The 18,952-nt window shown below is 27.9% G+C and overlaps 1 protein-coding gene across 2 annotated transcripts; it reads left to right on the top strand.

Annotated features, from left to right (window-relative positions):
- The first annotated feature begins 9,215 nt into the window (after positions 1-9,215).
- On the top strand, positions 9,216-14,486 carry LOC101505600 (uncharacterized). 2 transcript variants are annotated; one of them, XM_027335194.2, is made up of 5 exons: positions 9,216-9,852; positions 12,273-12,450; positions 12,888-13,136; positions 13,769-13,960; positions 14,208-14,486. In XM_027335194.2, exons 2-5 carry the CDS (start codon positions 12,274-12,276, stop codon positions 14,211-14,213), a joined length of 624 nt encoding a protein of 207 aa, XP_027190995.1. In that variant the 5' UTR covers positions 9,216-9,852; position 12,273; the 3' UTR covers positions 14,214-14,486. The 2 variants fall into 2 exon arrangements, with proteins under 2 accessions (XP_027190995.1, XP_027190996.1); XM_027335195.2 differs by lacking the exon at positions 9,216-9,852 and adding an exon at positions 9,906-10,003.
- The last annotated feature ends 4,466 nt before the right edge of the window (positions 14,487-18,952 follow it).

The following is an 18,952-nucleotide window of genomic DNA, read 5'->3' as shown; positions in this document are numbered from 1 at the left end:
TGCATGTTGATTGAACCTATAATAGTTGTTCTTGTAGTGAGTGATATGAGCAAGTTGTTGACTGATCAGAGCAAATTGTAATGATAAATATGATAACAATCTGGTCTTCAATTACACTTTACCATTTTGCATTATATTTAGCTTGTTATAAGTTGACTAGTTGGTAACTGATAATTGTTATGTCAGGAGGACAAAATATTTAGTTTTTGCCTTAATAAAATAAGATTAAATTGATATTAAGAACTAAAAGGCTGCCCTTCTAATTTGGTTAATTAACATGGGTGTTATTTTGTTAAGGCTGCTCAATGCATTAAGTGTAGTTACATGCTTCCATGGTGGCACACAAGCTTGGCCACTTGGGTGTTATTTCCTTAGAGGAAACCGAAAAGGCAAGAGTTTGTTTTAGATACAAGTCAGTCTATAGGCTGTGTAAATTGGGTCACCGTACTGGGTCCTAAAATTTTGAGAATTTCAAAATTTTAGTTATATATTATAACGTTTAAAAATTATTAGATGTTTTGCAATGGTTCGAGAAGATTTGTGTCAAGTGACAAAATAGAGAAGGTGTTAGTTACATCTACACATAGTTTATGGGAGGTTAGTGTATTTTTCTCTTACTTAATTATTAAAATAAAATATATTTTTTATCAAAAAAAATAAAATAAAATGTATTTATATATTTAGCATTGCTATTTGTTAAATGATTTATCCAAGAAAAGATAAAAATATTTAAAAATAGAGAATTAGAGCAAATAAATAACTAGCTAACCAAACATGGGAGAGTGAATTGGTATAATTTGCAAGTGTTATATGTGCAAACATATCTCTTAATAATTAACATTTTCCTTATGTATTTCTGTCTTTCATACTTGTTTTACTTAAAATATATTAATTCATTCAAATTGATAATTGATAGAATACATCGAAAACATAAAACAACAAAATCAAAGTGTCTATAAATGTGACATAATCGAAGTGTTCGAAATACCCACGTCTCTGTTTTTGTAACGTTGACAACATCAATGTAATTGATTGAATTTGTAATAGATCGAGATAAATCTAACAGTCTGAACCAAACAAACATTGTACCAAGACAAAAATCCAAACAACGTACCACTTAGACAATAAATTCTCAGGAAAAACATGAAAAGAAAAATTAATTTATGTGTAATTCACTTATTAGATTGTAAAAAATCGATGTAAGGGGTGAGATTCTGAGCCAAAAAGGACCCAAAATCATCTATCTCTAGTGGATGAAGAAAAATCTCAGAAGAGGTCAAAAGAGAGAGGACGAGGAGGAATTGGATACTTAATAAGAGTGAGTATCCTTGTCGTTAGTTGGTCTCATGATGGACATGAATAACTTTTTCCTTTCAAGATTTTGGACAATCCTCCATTGAATAACTTTACATATCATCGCCCAATTCCTCTATTTTGTACAATGAATACCAAATGAGGATCTTGCAGTACATTTTCTTCCTCTTGAATGAACAACTTTATTTGCAGAGCTCTAGATGGTCCTCCATTCAAGTCAAAACAAGTTTCTCCTTATGTTAAAGACACATACCACTGATAGCTATGGTTACATACTCAGGCTCAAGGAACTGCACTAAGCAGTTGTCGACTATCTTTTTAAACCCCTCCATGAGGTCAACTACCAATTCGTCCACTTGTTGACACAAGTTTAACAAATTAGTTGTCGTCACTTTAGGTTGAGGCCAGCAAAATCTGTCATAAAAGCGTTTCTATCAGGTCAAGTGATTCATGTTGTTTCAAACAATTACATTGAGAAATAAATTGTGTCATTTGATTGTGAGTGCATTAACTACTCCAAATAATGTTAAGTCATGCAACGAGTGATCAAATCATTTGGACACATGTTTCTAGATTTTTACTTTTACATTTTAAAAGCTTATTTATAGGCTATATTAATTTTTTAGTTTGTTTATAAACTTTGGGTCGAAATTGAATTTTAATTTTATCATTTGCATATTGACCCTTGTTCGCTATGTAGGTCATAACTTGGACTCTAGATATCGGATTGACGCATACGAGCAGACGTTGAAAAGCTAAAAATCAGAGCTACAATTTTTGTGTTGGAATAAAAGCCCAATGTCGAACTTTACTGGGTCTAAACTGCCGATTGCGTGATCTAAGTTCTTTTGTAATAATTTTAAGTAGCGGACCACTTGTTTTAAAGTCCAAAATCGAGTACCATATATTGGGAGTTTTTTTTTTTTATTATTAAGAAAGACACGTTTTTTGGGATTGAGAAACATAAAAACAGTTTTATTTTATTTTAATGGAAGACTAATTTTCTCAGATTGATCCACTGTTTCAGAGTTTCATCAACACCTTGAGGTTCAGTTTATAATCTTAATTTCACGTTATGATTCTATTTCTTTTTATTCGACTATATTCTTATTATGTTTGCTTAATTTGAATCTCAATAGGATTGATGAAATTAGTTTGACATAATTCGATTTCTACATTAATTAAATTATAGTTTTGCGACACTTGATTGTTAACTGTAATACATCGATGATTGTGATGCTTAATCCAGTCAAAGAAATTTAATTCATATAGAGTTGACTATGTTTGTTTGATCAATTCAATAGTCAAATAGAAATAGAGTCACGATTTAGAAATTAAATCTGTTTATAGAATATGTGATCGGTCTGAAACTCTCGAATCAATGGATTAATCGTTTTCTTAATCTGCCCAAATCAAATTCGAACCCCCCGTTAATTTTAATTCACAATTCGGTTAATATGATTAGAAGTCATTGCGAAACGACTCAAGTTATTACTTGTATTTGACCCGTGTGCGATAACAGATCAATGAGAAAAGTCTAATAGCTACAAACTAAATAAAACATAAATGCATGAAATATAAAGATACATTGTGAATAAAAGATATATTTTAATTGATTATTGATGTTCTTAAAATGGTAAAAACAATGAGTATTATAGACTGAATATCAAGACCTATATTCTATCAGCCACAACTCTTGACCAAATAATATTGTGCAATCAACTATATTCGTTATTTGAGATCTTAGTTGTCCTTACTTGAGTTACAATTCTCAAATTGTTTGACTTGGAATATTTCCTTTATGCGTTATTTCTTTTCTCCTAATCGCGAGTCCTAAAAAGTAGCCGCAATTTTTTTCTTTACTTGATGTTTTCTACAAAGTTAACAAGCTTTGTTGTCTTTGCGTCAAATTATTAGTTCACATCAATTTTGAATTAAATGTGACTTAAAAAAATTAAATTATCTTTAGTGTGACTTAGAAAAATTAAATTATCTTTTGTATGACTAAGTAAGACTCAACTCCTTCATCCTTGCTTAATTCATAATTGTTCCATGACCACCTCAGTTTCTTTCAATTCAACTTATACTAAGCTTGATTCGGGTTTTTGTTTCTTGACTAACAATTCATAATTAATTCATAATATGTTTAGATGTAAATAATATCATAAATGTTTTTAAGACATAGTGGACTCTTGACAAGGTCGAAACATATATAATTTTTATTTTTTCACTCCTAATAATAAAGATCCTTTAGTGCCCTTTATGCTATGATAAGCGATAAAATAATCTTCTTTCTCTAAATCAAAATTTGATTCTACATTTGAGTTAAATTAGAAACTACTAGCATAATAGGATAACAAATTTTAATGATCTTCCTCAATAAAATATAATGTTACCAAAAATATGATACAATAAAAATAATGTGATTTTATTTAAGCTAAATAGCACATGTGGTCTCTTAACTTAATTTCAATTAACCTTTTAGTCATTTATTTTCTTTTTTTATTTGATCCGTTATTTTAATTTTAAGTGACAATTTGATCTTTTATATTTTAAAATGTCAACAATATTATCTTTTTATTTACAAAAATTCATCAAAATTTTCAAACAAAACTCATAAAGTTAATTATATTCTTCAATATAATACAAATTTCATCAAATTCATAATTCAAATATTCAAATAAACTCATATTTTCATTCTTTATTTGATGTTGTTAGAGATGAAAATATGAGTTTGTTTTAAGATTTAAGTTATGATTTTGATGAAATTTGCATATATTGAGGATGATAATTAATTTGATGGGTTTTGTTTGAAACTTTTGATCAATTTTTTAAATTTTTGCAAAAGAAAAATATAACATTGTTGACATATTAAAACATAAAAGATTAAATTGTCGCTCAAAATTAAAATAAATGACCAAATCGAGAGAAAAAAAATAAAAAACTAAAACATTAATTGAAATAAGTTAAAGAACCACATGTATTATTAAGTCTTTTATTTATTATCGCATGTATCAAACAAATGATATTATAAGTATATATGTATTTTATTTGATCTTTATCTAGTTATATTTTTTTTATTTTTTTTATTTTGCCTGACAGGTGCTTGTGAGTGTATTGGATATGGCTCAACAAACAAGAGTATGGTGGATCTAGGACATATGGAATCATAAAGAGAATTTAATGTGAGACGTTTTTAGAACCAATAGTATTTAATAAAAATGTTAATTTTTTTTTATAAAAAGTTATATTTTAAAATAAAAATTCATTTACTAAGTTAATATAAATGATTCAGTCAATTAATTTAATATTTATTAAAATAATATCAATTTTAAATTTAAAAATATTAAAATATCAACTGTTTTTTTTATGTACAAAATGTTGTTGGAAATTTTTTCAATGATAAAATTTTTATTTTTTAAGAGTTTTCGAATAATTGTTTTAATCTTCTTACCCTTATCTTATCTTAAGTGGACTCTAGATTTGAGCATAAGGTTGCAATACTATTGTTTTTCTGATACCGGCCTTCCCTTAACGCATTTTCTCTTTGATTTTTTCTCTCCGACGATCCAATGCAGGTATCCTGGTAGCCACAACCACAATCTAAAAACCTACACGTCTATATATACACATAAAAAGATTGTGTTAAATTTTCTTATTAACAATGATGTAAAAGATTTTCTATTTGTCTTTATTTTTAAAAACAATGAAAAATATTATAAAATAATGTTTTCATAATCATTTTTTATAAATAAATTTTCATTAATTAATAATAAATATTTTCTTCATATAATAATCGTTTATTTTAAGAGTTTTATTTATTTATTTTGGTTATAATTTCAATAATTTATCATTAAAATAAAATAATTATACATTTAAAAAATATATAAATACAAAAATATATTCACAAAATATATAAAGTCTTTATTTTCTATATTTGATTAAAATTAACATATGTGTCAAAAAAATTTAAAATTAACATAAATATAACAAGTGAATATGGATACTCCAACTATTTTCTTAGTTTATTAATTTCATGTTATTTTATTTATTTATTTTACAATGTCAATTTTTTTAAATTTAATAACTTTTATAAAAAAAATAATAATATTTATAATATTTAATCAGATTAATATGTAAAAATGTGTAAATATAATATCATCTTAAACACTTAGAATTATTTAAGAATTGGATTTTATTGATTATAAAATCATAAGCATCATAAAATAGGTCAAATCTATATTAAGAAAAACTATTCTCTCCATTTTTATTTATTTTTAGCTGTCGTTTCAACACTTTTTAAACATGCCACGGCAACTAATAAACTTTGTTACTTTTAATAGAATTATATATTTTTTTTTATAATACCATTAATCCTTTATTATATATCACTTTATCCATTTACTTATCTGTAATAAAGATATTATTGAGAAAACAGTAATCAATGTTGCATTTAATTTTGAAAATTACAAGTAAATAAAAATAAATTATTTTATAAATGCAACAATTGAAAAATAATGGAAGAGAATATTAATTATTGATCAGTCAAATATTAATTCAAAAATATAAAAAGATAAACTTGTCATTTATTATTTTTGTCATTTCTTTATATCTATTTGTATTTTATTATTAGCATTTTGTTTTTGTTTTAATATTATAATTATTTTTCATTTATTAAATAATCAATTAAAATGAGAAAAATAAATTTTTAAAAAATGTGTAGATGGCCGCATCCTCGAGATTCGACCTACTACTGCCAAAAAAAAAGTTCTTCAACTCGTCGCAGGTTGGGGGAGCAATCACCTGAAGGATTTGAAAAATAGGACATTTTGGTTTTTTTTTTTTCATCGTAGGGCAAATTAGTTACTTTTAAATAAAAGTGGAATAATATAATAATTTAATCGAATTTTGTTAGGATTGTGACTAGGAAAAGAATTGGAAGTGCATGTGAGTTATTGTTGGTCGTTGACTCCATATTCCTCTTGGCTCTTACTACCATCATGTGACTAGGAACAAAGTTGCAGGTGAGATACATTGGTCAATTGACTTCAAATTCCATCTACTTTGTGGTGAGGTGTTCTAATTTGAGAACCTTTTATGATTTGAGTCGGGTCGGGTTGGTCTAAATTTGGCCCATTATCATAGTGAATTTGACCACTTTATTCTAAGTTTGGCCCATAACTCAAACATAGTGTTCGAGAGTGTTGACAACTACATCAAAACTTAGGGAGTTGTTAATCACCCCTTACTATTACCCAGAGGCCCATCAAATTTTAAAATTTACCCTTTACCACATCCCACGACCTAGGTCGGTAAATTTTTGGATGTGTGAATATGTTAACTTAAGTTACCTTTACTGGATTCTGACATCCGGTAGGCACCAATACATAAGTCATGTCAGCACTCTCACCCTACACTTCTTTTTCAACACTCAACCTTAAATCCTTTATCTATTTTCACGTTTTTTGATTTCAAAAACTTCATTCTTCATCCATGGGCATCATCAACTCTATTTTTCTTCATTGCAAAGGTAATGTAACTCTAAAACATTCTTCATTGTCATTTTGGTAGTTAAAGTTTTTGAAATCATGTATTGTGTTGTACTGGATTCAGAGATTCAAAAATATGTTTTTTATAAACTTACCATTACCAGATTCACACATTCGACATTATGTTTTTCAACAACATAACACTACTAGATTCATGCATTCGGTAGATGTTAATACAATCCATAATTGTCTGTTTTATGCATAATTAAGTTTTAATTTGTGTTAAATGTTTGCAATTAGTTATGGTTGACCTGAAGTTGAATTCAAACATTCACCAACATTCAACTTAAAACCTGAGCCTGCAGTTGAATCCAAACTGAAGCCTGCAGCTGAAGAAATACCTAAGCATGTATCTGAATTGAAACCCAAGGAAGCAACCAATTTGAAATTGGATATTGTAGAGCTAGTGATGAATGACATTGATGTTGGGATAAAATTTATTACTGATAATAAATATAGTTTCCAAGATGATTTGATTGTTTGGGTTCATTGTCAAGTAGTTAAGTTAGGATTTTCAGTGTTAATAACAAAATATGGTCATGGTTCTTATAGAGGAAAACAATTTTTTGTATTGGGTTACAAAAAGGGCGATGTGTATAAGGGAATCAATAAGAAGTTGAAATGTGAAGACACGTGATTTAGGAATTGTGAATGTCCATTTAGGTTGCGTGGTTATTTCTTGATAACCAAAGAATAAAATCTAGTTGTGTCAGGATCACACAACCATGATATGGATAAAACTTAGAAGATCATATCATTGATGGTCGTTTAAATGAGGAAGAGAAAGAACTAGCTGGTGAGATGACAAGAAACATGGTCCCACCAAAAAATGTTCTAATGACTTTGAAAGACAAAAGAAACGAAAGTGCGATTACAATGAAACAAGTTTATAATGCATGTTAAAGATACAAGAAGACTCTGAGGAGTTCAAGATGAAAAATGCAACATTTGTTGAAATGTTTGGATGATCACAAATATGTATACAAATATATAATGATTGATAAGTTTGAATTTGAAATTCATGATATTTTTTGGGCTCATTCTAAATTAGTCAAGTTGTTTAACACTTTACCAACTATGTTGTTGATGGATTCGACTTATAAAACAAATCTATATGAAATGTCAATGTTTGAGTCGCTGGTGTGTCTTAAACAAATATGACATATTCAGTTGAGTTTGTTTTTCTTAGATTTATAAAGGAGGATAATTTCACTCAGGTTCTAGAGATGTGTCGTAATTTGTTGAGGTCTGAAGACAAGATTCTCAAGAAAATTGTGACTAACCGAGATACCACATTGATGAATGTTGTTGCAAATATTTTTTCAACTTCTATAGCTTTACTGTGTTGGTATCATATTTCAAAACATGTTAGAGCTAGATGCAAGTTGGATGTGAAGGTAAAACTTGCAAACCATGTAGATGCAAATGTGAAATAGGTCAAATCGACAAAATTATGGAACACCAAAATGAGAGTTGGTATGTTGTAGTAGAATCTCCTTTATAGGATGCATATGTTGGTGTCGTTTTCGAGTTCAAAAATGTATATGAAAAATTTCTAAAATTTCTCAAATACGTCGAAAGTACCATATTGGATGTGGTGAAGGAGAAAATTGTAAGAGCATGGACAGACTGTGTGTTGCACATTGACAACACAACCACAAAACACAATTGAATTTGCTCATGGGAGGTTGAAAATGTATTTGTTGGATAGTAAAGGTGATTTGGTGAATGGTTGGATAAGTGATGAACACATATACAAAGTGAATTTTTATGATTAAGAGTTGATGAATAAAAAATATAAAAACAAAAATTTACATTTTGATGATTAAAAGCTGATGAATATAAAAGTGAATTTTTAGTGTAGATTTGAGGTAAGAAAATGAGATTGAGTTGAATTTTGAGAAAAATTGAAGTTCATAGAGCTTTAGGCAAAGAAAAAAATGATATTATATAATATATTAAGATACCTACCATAATGCGACAATTTAATAAAATTATCGAATGTGTGAATTTGATAAATGACCAAACTATATCTAGTAAAATATATTTTGTTTTCGTGGGGTTTATTAAACTAATAGGGATAAACAATATCCCAAAACTTAAGTGCACCAACAATGTTTTCTTTTTGCTACGTGAACAGCCAGAATCTTAACTCTTAATTATCAAAGATTTTTTTTGCCTAAAAAGTTATCAAGATTTTTTTGAAAAAAAAAGGGTGATCAAAGATTTTCTTTAAAACTAGATTTAAAACCATTAAAAATAAAATTTACTGTCTAAAATTTAATACAACAAAAATTTCAGGATTCAAATGTCACAACACATTCTTTTTTTAATCCGGTTGTAAGAATATCTATTTTATCAATCGAATGAAGGTTGTTTAACCTTAAAAAAATAAAAAAAATCGATCGCAAAAGCTCTAAATATAACTTCAATTATCAAAACCGTGACGAACCTCCGAACAAAGCACCACCATGAGCAGTAAAGTAACACTTTCAATCAATCAATCAATCATCTTTCAAAGAATCCCCTATCTTATTCTAATAGCATTCACGACTCAATTATTCTTCGTGCTTCTGTATATTCATTATTATTCTCTATGTCTTCCATCCATTCGTTTAGGTCTTCGAACCTTCTAGAAGAAGAATAACGTCATAAATATGTCTTTTTCCTTTTTTTTTATATGTATATTTATATATACATGAGTTTTAAATTACATTGCAATTGTAATTACAATGTGAATTATGATATTGCCATAATACTAACAATTGCGCTTGCAATGACATTGCAAGCGCAATTGTAGTTGCAATATCATTGCTGAGACTTCTAGAACTTTATATATTGCGACAGTAATTGCGATTGTGGCACGGAATTTTGAGGCATGAATTTAAGTAAAGAGGGAAAGGAACAAAATAGTAGAACCAAAATGTCAAAGGGCAGTGACGTGGACACTGTGAGCATAGCAGCAGCCGTTACATGCAATTGCTCTCAGGTTCTTCTTTTTTTCCATCTTATTTCATTTACTTCATTTATATATATATATATATATACACACACAACACACAACTTCACTTTGTCAACTTCGTTTCTTTCACCCATCTGCAGCATTTCTTTCATTTCTGTCAGTAGCAGCATTCATTCAGGTTTCTATCCAATTGTGTTTTGATATCTATGATTCTATTCTATTATCTGTGTTCTCTTTTTTATTTCATTCTTCTTGTTATTTGATTGTTTATTTAAGCTTTGGTATTAGTTGGTTGGACTGATCAATTTCAAGAAATTGGAGTTGCAATGTTGATTGATTTTGTAGGAATCTAAATATGTTGTGCCTGATCATGAGTAAGAAAGCTTCTGTTTTTTCAATCTTTTCTGCTTTTTGGAGTAGGGATCAATTGGAGATTTTGTTGGTCTTTATTGCTTATGCATAAGGAAAGGAATGTTTTTTGTTTGTGTTTAATTTAAAGGGAATTTTGTAAATCTAGATTTCTTGTTAATTGTATTTAATATTATTATTATTATTATCTAGTATGATTATCTTTTCTTTTACATTGATGCTGCTCTGGACTTGGAGAGGGTTTTGATGTGTTATTAGGATCTAGCCTCTTATTTGGTAGTGGAGAGAACAAGATTAGTACTCAAAGGGAAAAACTTGATAATGGATAACTTGAGAACCTGTACTTCACATCTACAGGGTTAAGGCAGTCTTTAGGGCTTTATTGACTTGGAAGTTAGAAATCCTCCTTAGTGGAAAAATCAGTAGCACCCGTTTTTTTATGTGGAGGTTCTAACTTCTGAGGCAGTGAGGCTTCACAGGCTGTTTGTTGGATTTGACGGAAAATTGTCATTGGGCTTGAATGGGGAAAAGGGCTTAAGGTGCATTGTGCATAGTAGATGAAGTGAGAAGGAAGAGTGAGGTTGACGGGGTTGAATTATGGCTGCACAAGTCTCTTGTGTTCTTCTTATCATTTAGAAGATGGACTGCTTTTATGTGGTTTTGTTGGAGTATGGACGAGAATACATTCAGAGGTTGAAGGTGATGCTACACTGACCAAGGATGCACTGATTGAGCTTCCTATGATATGTTATGGTTGATAGCTAAACTGACTTGTCCAATGGGGATTGTCAAACAAGTAGGATTGTAGGTGTCAGTGGATAATAAAGTGGTGTCTGAAGAGGATCGATGACAACTAAATACTGAAAAGGAAATGTGCCTTCTTTGTTCAAAGTCAATGACGCCCAAGGCTTCTTTGTTCCTATACCTGATTTTGATTGCAGACTCCTTTTTAAGGAGATGAATCCTTAATGCAGTTTATCCTGATTTAAAAGCTTACTTGGCATATCTCCCTAGAAAAGAGGAATTAAGGCTTCCTTAAAGAGGAAAGCTTCCTTGAGTAGCCGAGCTTATGTTATGTTAGTAGCAATGCTTTTTTTGTTTCGAGAACAAGGTGGGTTCCTGCACTAAATGCATCTCACATTCTCTTGAGGTTTAAAAACAAATGCAAAAATGATAACGATCTTATCACAACTTCTATATGACACTATTAATGTTTCCTTTCCTTTTGTTTTAATTGCTAATAATTGTTCATATATTCCCTCAAAAGTATGAGTTATTTTAAATTAATCTTCTAAAATAACTTATATAACTGCAGATTCAATGGTTGATGCTTAGTACCAAACCCAAAAGAAAAATTATGTTCTCGTAAATATGTGCTTTATTGTGTGTTAGTTTTACTTGAAGACAACAAATGATTCCAATTGCTTATGTATGGCTTTGCACTTATAGATTCAAGGAGACTTGATCTGTACTCATATCTTTTGTTGGATTAATGTGGCCTTCAATTGATCTCATTTTACTATATAATTGACTTGCCAAGTTGTATTGTTTTATGCGTTTTTACTGATTGTGTAAGTTATTGTTATCCTGTGGCCTTACTAATCTCTTTTCCGCTTCCTGTGATCTTTCAAATTGCTTAAGTGTTCAAACTCATCTGAGTATAATAGAATCATGAATTTCTTTTCATTTTGTATTTAATTGTCGTCAGCTTATTTGTAATTCAGTTGTTCTTAATTACTTTGATGCTATCATTATATTTGTTTCCATTTTTACCTACTACTGTGAACATTTCAATACTTAATAGCCTTCTATGTAGCCAATAAATGTTATTGTCGCTGGGTGTTTAATTCATATATGATATTTATTTTCTCCGCAGAGTAATTTTAAAATGATATATGTACTAGATTCTGTATTTTGACAGATCAGAAGATTTGAAATGGGTGATTACTATGTAATTAGTTCCATAGTTGTTCATTCAATTATGTGATTCTTTGCTCTTTTTTTTTCTTTTTTTTTTCATGCGTCAAGTAGTCTTCATAATCCACCTTTATTATGTTCATCATTTGAAAATATTTCAGGATGGATTCAGCTGGGGGTATGAAAAGGGATGTAAGATACTTTAAGCAGGTGTATGTAAGAAGAAGAAGAGGCACTGGTTTTGGAAAAGTAGTACCAGATTTGGATTTAAACATTCCATTGCTTTCAGAATCTTCTTTGCCTAAAACTGATGGCTCACCCGAAATTGGAGATGATGGCGTAAGTTTAGTTTTACTTTTCGTGTTTCTGCCGTAAATAATCTGCGGTTTGCATTATTTGTCAGCTGCAAGTTAGCATGAATCATTTTGGTTGAATCATTTTAGTTTGTACTCAAAGATAATTGTTTAAAATATTTTAGTTTGAATCATTCTAGATATACTTTTTTCAAAATTTAATTTAATTTAATTTCTCAAACATGTCAATAGAATTTGTGATCATAGAAGTTATTGATATAAGCTTGCTATAACATATAAAGATAGGCAGATCCACATGCAATTGAGGGGGTGCAGCTGCACCTTATCAGTTTTTAAAAATCACATATAGTACCTAGGATAATTTTAATTTTGAACCCCTTCTCCAGTTCTTAGATATTGTAAATTATGTCACACTTGCATTTCCTTTGACATAACTATGCTGAGACTTTCATTATGTCACAGCCTCTCTCTCCTGCTCTGGATTTCTTAGAAACACCACTCATCCAGCGCCGGAAGCGAAGCACCCTCAACCGCCGGCCACACCTCCACGTGCGACCATCCAGCCCCCCACCAACGCAAGTTTGTGACCATTCAACCATCAGTCCTGTCGACAGCCACCATTCACGTCCACTTGCAGCACCGTCAACAGGCACCATTGCACGCAGTCCACCACCGCCTTCAGCCGACCGCCCCAAGACACCAGCCGACGCGGTATGTATGATAACAATATTTATTATATTTTTAAATTAATTTCTTGATGGTCTTGGATTTGCCATTGCATATAATCATGGCAGAAGTAGCACTCACACATGAAGCAACTCATATTTAATGAACACAGTAACAGGCTTGTATGGGTAAAAGTTGCTTGGTTTAAAGACACTGTATATTCATATGGTATTTACATTCATTTCTTGAGGGGATATAATTTTGGAAAGTCAGTTTAAATAAATCGAAAGTGAGTAGATATGTTTTAATTTTCTAACGACGTGGGAAGTTGTGTATTCTAGTTTAAATATATTGAATGCGAGTAGATCTGCTTAAATTTTCTATTTTGCGGGACATTGTCTGTTCTAGCTTCATGAAGCCGGGTTTATGAATTATGTAACTTGTATAGAATCCAAATGCTTTAGCTAATCGTAGTCTTAAAAACATCAAATTCTTAAGAGAAACTTTGTATGTGAGCTGCAATGGTGAGTTGATCCGTTGTGAAGCTTGCTGTTGTTTTACCATTTAAAATGCATTCACCTTAAGACATGCTTACATTTTGTGTTGTAATTGTTATATTCTACTATTTCTTTATTTAACCTTAAGGTATGCATACTTATATTTTGTTTCACTTGAAGTTTGCTCCTGGCGAAATATGGCGCTGCCCAACTTGCCTCAAAATTGATGTCGATGGGCTTTCGATGCCCATAAAATATTTGAAGAAATCCAACTCAAAAAAGGGCATGCAATCTAAGAAAGTTAAAGATAATTCTTGCTCCATTGGCACAAAGAGTAATGATAAATCAAAACTTGCAATTATTGATAATCAGGTATGCTTTACGGTCTTAACCTCTTTATTTCTAGCACTAGTAAAAAGTTGAAGATACTAAGCCTTTTAATCTAAGTACTTTTTAGTCCTTTTTAATTTTGAATATAGGATCTTGTATAATATTTTTTCAATTGGTTTTTTAAATGTCAAGTCTAAATTATTGGTAGTGTAGAGTTATTTTGGTTATCCCTAGCCTAATGTAAATCATATAGTGAATTCCTAAGTTGTGTTTCTTATGCCATTAATAGGTTTGAAGGGTGAAAGAAACATCATCATTGTGCATGCCATGCGTGGACCGGAATGTTTAAGCTGGGGATTAAGGTCCAAATTTTAGTGAATATGACTAAATTTTCAGACTGTCATTGTAAAGTATTTGACTTTATAGTTCTGTTGGTAGAGAGGTACTTAAAACTTGAAGATATTTATCCTATAGGAGGATATTTAACTTCATTGCCTACAGACTCCATTGGTATAATACTTTGAGGATTTTAAACAATTTCTTATATGTCTAATTTGATTATTTTTAATTTGGTTGAGTTCGTTAATATGAGTTTAGACTTGCATGTTAATGTATTCATTGTGTTTTTTAGTTGTGGGGTGTGATTATGTTGCACAAGAAATGTTTTATAAAGTATGAAATGACAAGGTTGAAGAAGTGATTACAAAGAGGTGAAGGTGTATCACTTCTTGAAGGAGATCTCTCCTATTATGATCCTATCTGGCTTGAGGATTATGATACTAAGTTTATGAAAAAGATACCCTACAATGCCATTCTACTTTTCTTGCATTGTTACAATAACCTTTTTTTTTATAAACACATTGTTACAATCTTAACCAAACAAACAAGCGATATTTATATTAAACTTTTGGTAAAATTATTTACTGAATAAAAAGTTTTATATAAAATTATTTACTAACTTAATAGAAGATTTTTCATAAGAAATAACACAGACCCTAGTTTATAATAATAGTTAGTTTGAGTCTGTTAATGTGAAAATCACTTCACAGTTATTTGTTATAATAAAAGTATCATATACTTTACGGTTTTTTTTTCCAACAAAAAAATGGTTATTTTTGCATTCAGAATTAAAAACAATTTTCGAATGTCAACAGAGTTGGACTGCATGGTTATTAGTGTTATTTTGATGTTTTACTTTTATTTTTCCGTATTTTGATAGGTGTATTTTGGTAGGTTCATTTCAATCAAGATAATTAGTGTATCAGACATTAAATAAGGTATTTCTCTGTCAAATATCTATTAAATGAGGTATCTCTCTACAAATGTCTTAGCTCAATTGATAAATGTCGATAACTCAATTGACAATCTCTGATATTGTTAGATTGGACGTCTTGGATTTGAATCGCAATTGTATGAATTAATAGTAAAATTTATCATCTCTACTAAAACAAAAAAAGTATTTCTCAATTTAAATTCAAACTTGAATTTGTTTTGTGAAAATCTAGTAATTTCTTTCTCAATTTAAATTCAAATTTAATTTGTTTTGTGAAAATCTAGTCATTTATGTTAGATTTAACTGATCATCTCGTTGGTTACATTCTTTTTACTATATCAATTAAATAAATATATCTGAAAAATAAAATGAGGGTTTTTATAAATACACCTAGAAAATAAATTGTGTTTCTATCTTTTAAATTCAACGATTAAATTTGATTGAAAAACAAAGATTGAATTATATATCTTTAAGTGTATTAATAGAAAATTGCATAAATAAAAGTATTTCTAGAAAAAAAAGAGGCATTTCAATCTTATAGTTATAAATTCAACATTAAATATGAATGAATAATGGTTATATTGAGTCATTTCACACAAATTAAAGAAAAGTTATTAAAAATAGAATAATAATTTTACCAAATTAAATAACTTTATTAACTATTGGTTATTTTACTATCATAAATACTAAATAAATAATAATAATAATTTATAATTGACATATATAATATTAATTAGATTATATAAATAAATTACATTGAAAAATTAATCCACTTTTTTAGACAATTTCTTTTATGAATATAACATTTTTTAAAGGATTGAAGGAGTAATCGATAAATTAATATCAAATTTAATTATACTACAAATTAAAAAAGTTTAGATGACTACGGTGTTTTCATTAATTAAAAGAGTAAAATAATAAAATATTGGTTGTATGCATAAATACTCCTCTGAGTATGTTATAAACAAAAGAAAAATATTCACATAAAGTAATTAATGACATAAATATTTTTAAATAACAAAAAATAAATAATTGTATTTTTTAAATTGTCCTACATAAGAATTTGTTTCACGAAAAATAAAATCATAAAATCTAAATTAATTAAAGAATACTTTAGGAATGATAACATTAATATGGTAGAACTTATGGATGACAATGGGTAGGGTACTATAGTACCCATCTCATATCAGCGACTTAAAAAAATATCTATACCTATGCTCGTACCTTCTTGGATATCAACTTTAATACTCGTACTCTTAGGGTACTTAAATACCCGTACTCATATCTATTACTCACGCTTTAACTAAAAAAATCGATAAATAAAAGATATTGTTATGATTAAATTTTAAAATTATTCAAATATCTTAAATCTAATTATAAAATATTATAAACCAAAATTTTTTCTAACTCAAAACATTTCAAATGAACACTCGTTACAATATATATTTAAATATCCATAATAACATTTAATGAAGCTGCAAGTCATACGACAATATTATCTGAGATAATTGATACAAAATTGCAAATATAATTATAAAGTCACGATTAATAAAATATAACTATTAGTTATAAAATTACAATTATTTACCTATTTATCATAATCAGATTCTTAAAAAATTTGCAAACATTTATGTTTCAATTATAAATATTGTAGTGGTCCAATGATATTAATAGATGTTAAAACATAAAAGAAAACAATTAATCAAACTAAACACTAATATAATAAATAACTAAATAAATAAATAATATATTTATATAAGCGCGGGTGCGGGGCGGGGTACCCACATCCATACCCGCTTAATTTTGCAGGTAATTACCCGTTCTCATGCCCATATCCATTATGCGGGTTTTACCCGTCCTCATGCTCATATCCATTATGCGGGTTTTTACCCAATCAATTGTGGATTTTTTTTACGGATACCTACTAGATCTTGGTCTAATTACTATCTCTAATAGAACTAATTAGGTTTTGTTTATATTCTATAGGACAAAATTTGATTTGTTCTTTGTGGTATGCTCGAAATTGAAGGGAGTAATGACTTCGTATATTTTAATATTTTTTTGAGTATTTAATATATTTATATTTTATCTATATTTTAAAATGAGTAATTTATTTGATAATTTCATATATATTATAAAAAAATGTATAAAAAGATAAAACAATAAAATATCAAATATTGAAAGAATTATTTATTTTGAGACATATATTTTTTACAAATGAGTCACTCAATGTGACACAAAGAGAGTATATCAAAATGAGTGTTACTTTGGCAAAATGAATTTGCCTCAAAATAATTGTCATTTTAAGTTTTCAATGTAATATTAAGGGTTAAAAATGTTTAGTTTTATAAAATTATAACATTTCAAGTTTAATCTCTAAAAAATTTATTCACTTTTTATCACTACTTTAATTTTAAATAGACTTTTTTTTATAGACTAAAAAGATCAATTTATACAATTTTTAAAAAAATATATGAGGTAAATAATTTTTTTTAAGGACTAAAAAGTTGAAATATTTTTACAGAGACTAATTTTCTTTGAAATTTAAATTTTTAAATAATTTTTTGCGAGCATATTTAAAATATTATAAAAATTTCTCTATAAAAAATTAGAATTTAAATTTGAAATATATTAAATATAAAATATTTTGAATGAAAAATGTACCTAGAAATTGAATTTTTGAACTCATACTTTATAGATAAACTTTTTACAATATTGTAAACATGTTTAAAAAAAGTTATTCAAAATTATATTTAGTAAAAAAAAATTCTAAAAACTAAAAAATATAAAGTTTTTAAGTGACTAAAAAAAATTTAATTTTATATAACAAAAAAAATATTTAACACCTAACTATTCAATTGTACTATCTAATAAATATTATGATAGTAAAAAAATACATCAATGATTAATAAATATACTTTGATAAAATTATTAATCGATTAATTTTATTTTATTTTAATTTTAGAAGACGTTAAATTCTACCATAATTAAGGTTTAAGGCCTAAATTATCAATTTTATTAATGGTTATTTTTAATATGTGAAAAATAAGCAAAAATTACATTCATTTTTAAAGTAGGAAAATATGTTAGAAAAATGCGTTGCACTATATTTAATAAAATAAATGATAGTACAAGACTGTAAATAATGTTGTATTTAATGTGTTTTCCCGAGGAAGTAATTTATTGACACAAATAAATTAAAGAAGTATTTATTAATGAATGTATTAAATACCCACCCAAAACAAATAAAACCAACCACCAATGTTTTTTTTTTTTACAGAAAAATAAACCACCAATTTAGTTACGTCTCAAATTTTAATCTCTAAATAAATACTTCATTTGTCCTAATTCTAAGTTCCTATTTTTTTCAAATATACTAAAAAAAAAAGTAGGTAAAAAAATTTAATATATGAATTTTATGTGTATATATGTTTCTAGAATACATTTATATATATGTGTTCACCTTTCTCTTTCTTTAAAAAAAAAAAGTTAGTTTTTTTTTCTAAAAAAAAAATAGCGGAATGAATTACTATTTCACAAATTAATTTTTTAAATATATATAATTTTATTAATATATAATCATTTTACAAAGTCAGAGTTGAGTAGCTTTTGACTATCCTGAATAATATATATATATATATATATATATATATATATATATATATATATATATTTGAAATAAATAAATATAGTTTTACATTTAGCCATTCTAATAATATATATTTAACTACTTCAAAAAAATTTATTAATAAAAAATTAGA

The sequence above is a fragment of the Cicer arietinum genome, chromosome 1 (assembly GCF_000331145.2).
Source record: "Cicer arietinum cultivar CDC Frontier isolate Library 1 chromosome 1, Cicar.CDCFrontier_v2.0, whole genome shotgun sequence".
Taxonomy (NCBI): Eukaryota; Viridiplantae; Streptophyta; class Magnoliopsida; order Fabales; family Fabaceae; genus Cicer; species Cicer arietinum.
The sequence above is the reverse complement of the archived record's forward strand: the minus strand, read 5'-3'. Positions and strand labels throughout refer to the sequence as shown.

Excerpts from the sequence above, each read along its gene's own strand:
- LOC101505600 (XM_027335194.2), top strand. The coding sequence starts at position 12,274 with ATGGATTCAGCTGGGGGTATGAAAAGGGATGTAAGATACTTTAAGCAG. Across the intron at positions 12,451-12,887 it reads CCGAAATTGGAGATGATGGC|CCTCTCTCTCCTGCTCTGGA; the intron begins GTAAGTTTAGTT and ends ATTATGTCACAG. Across the intron at positions 13,137-13,768 it reads CCAAGACACCAGCCGACGCG|TTTGCTCCTGGCGAAATATG; the intron begins GTATGTATGATA and ends TTTCACTTGAAG.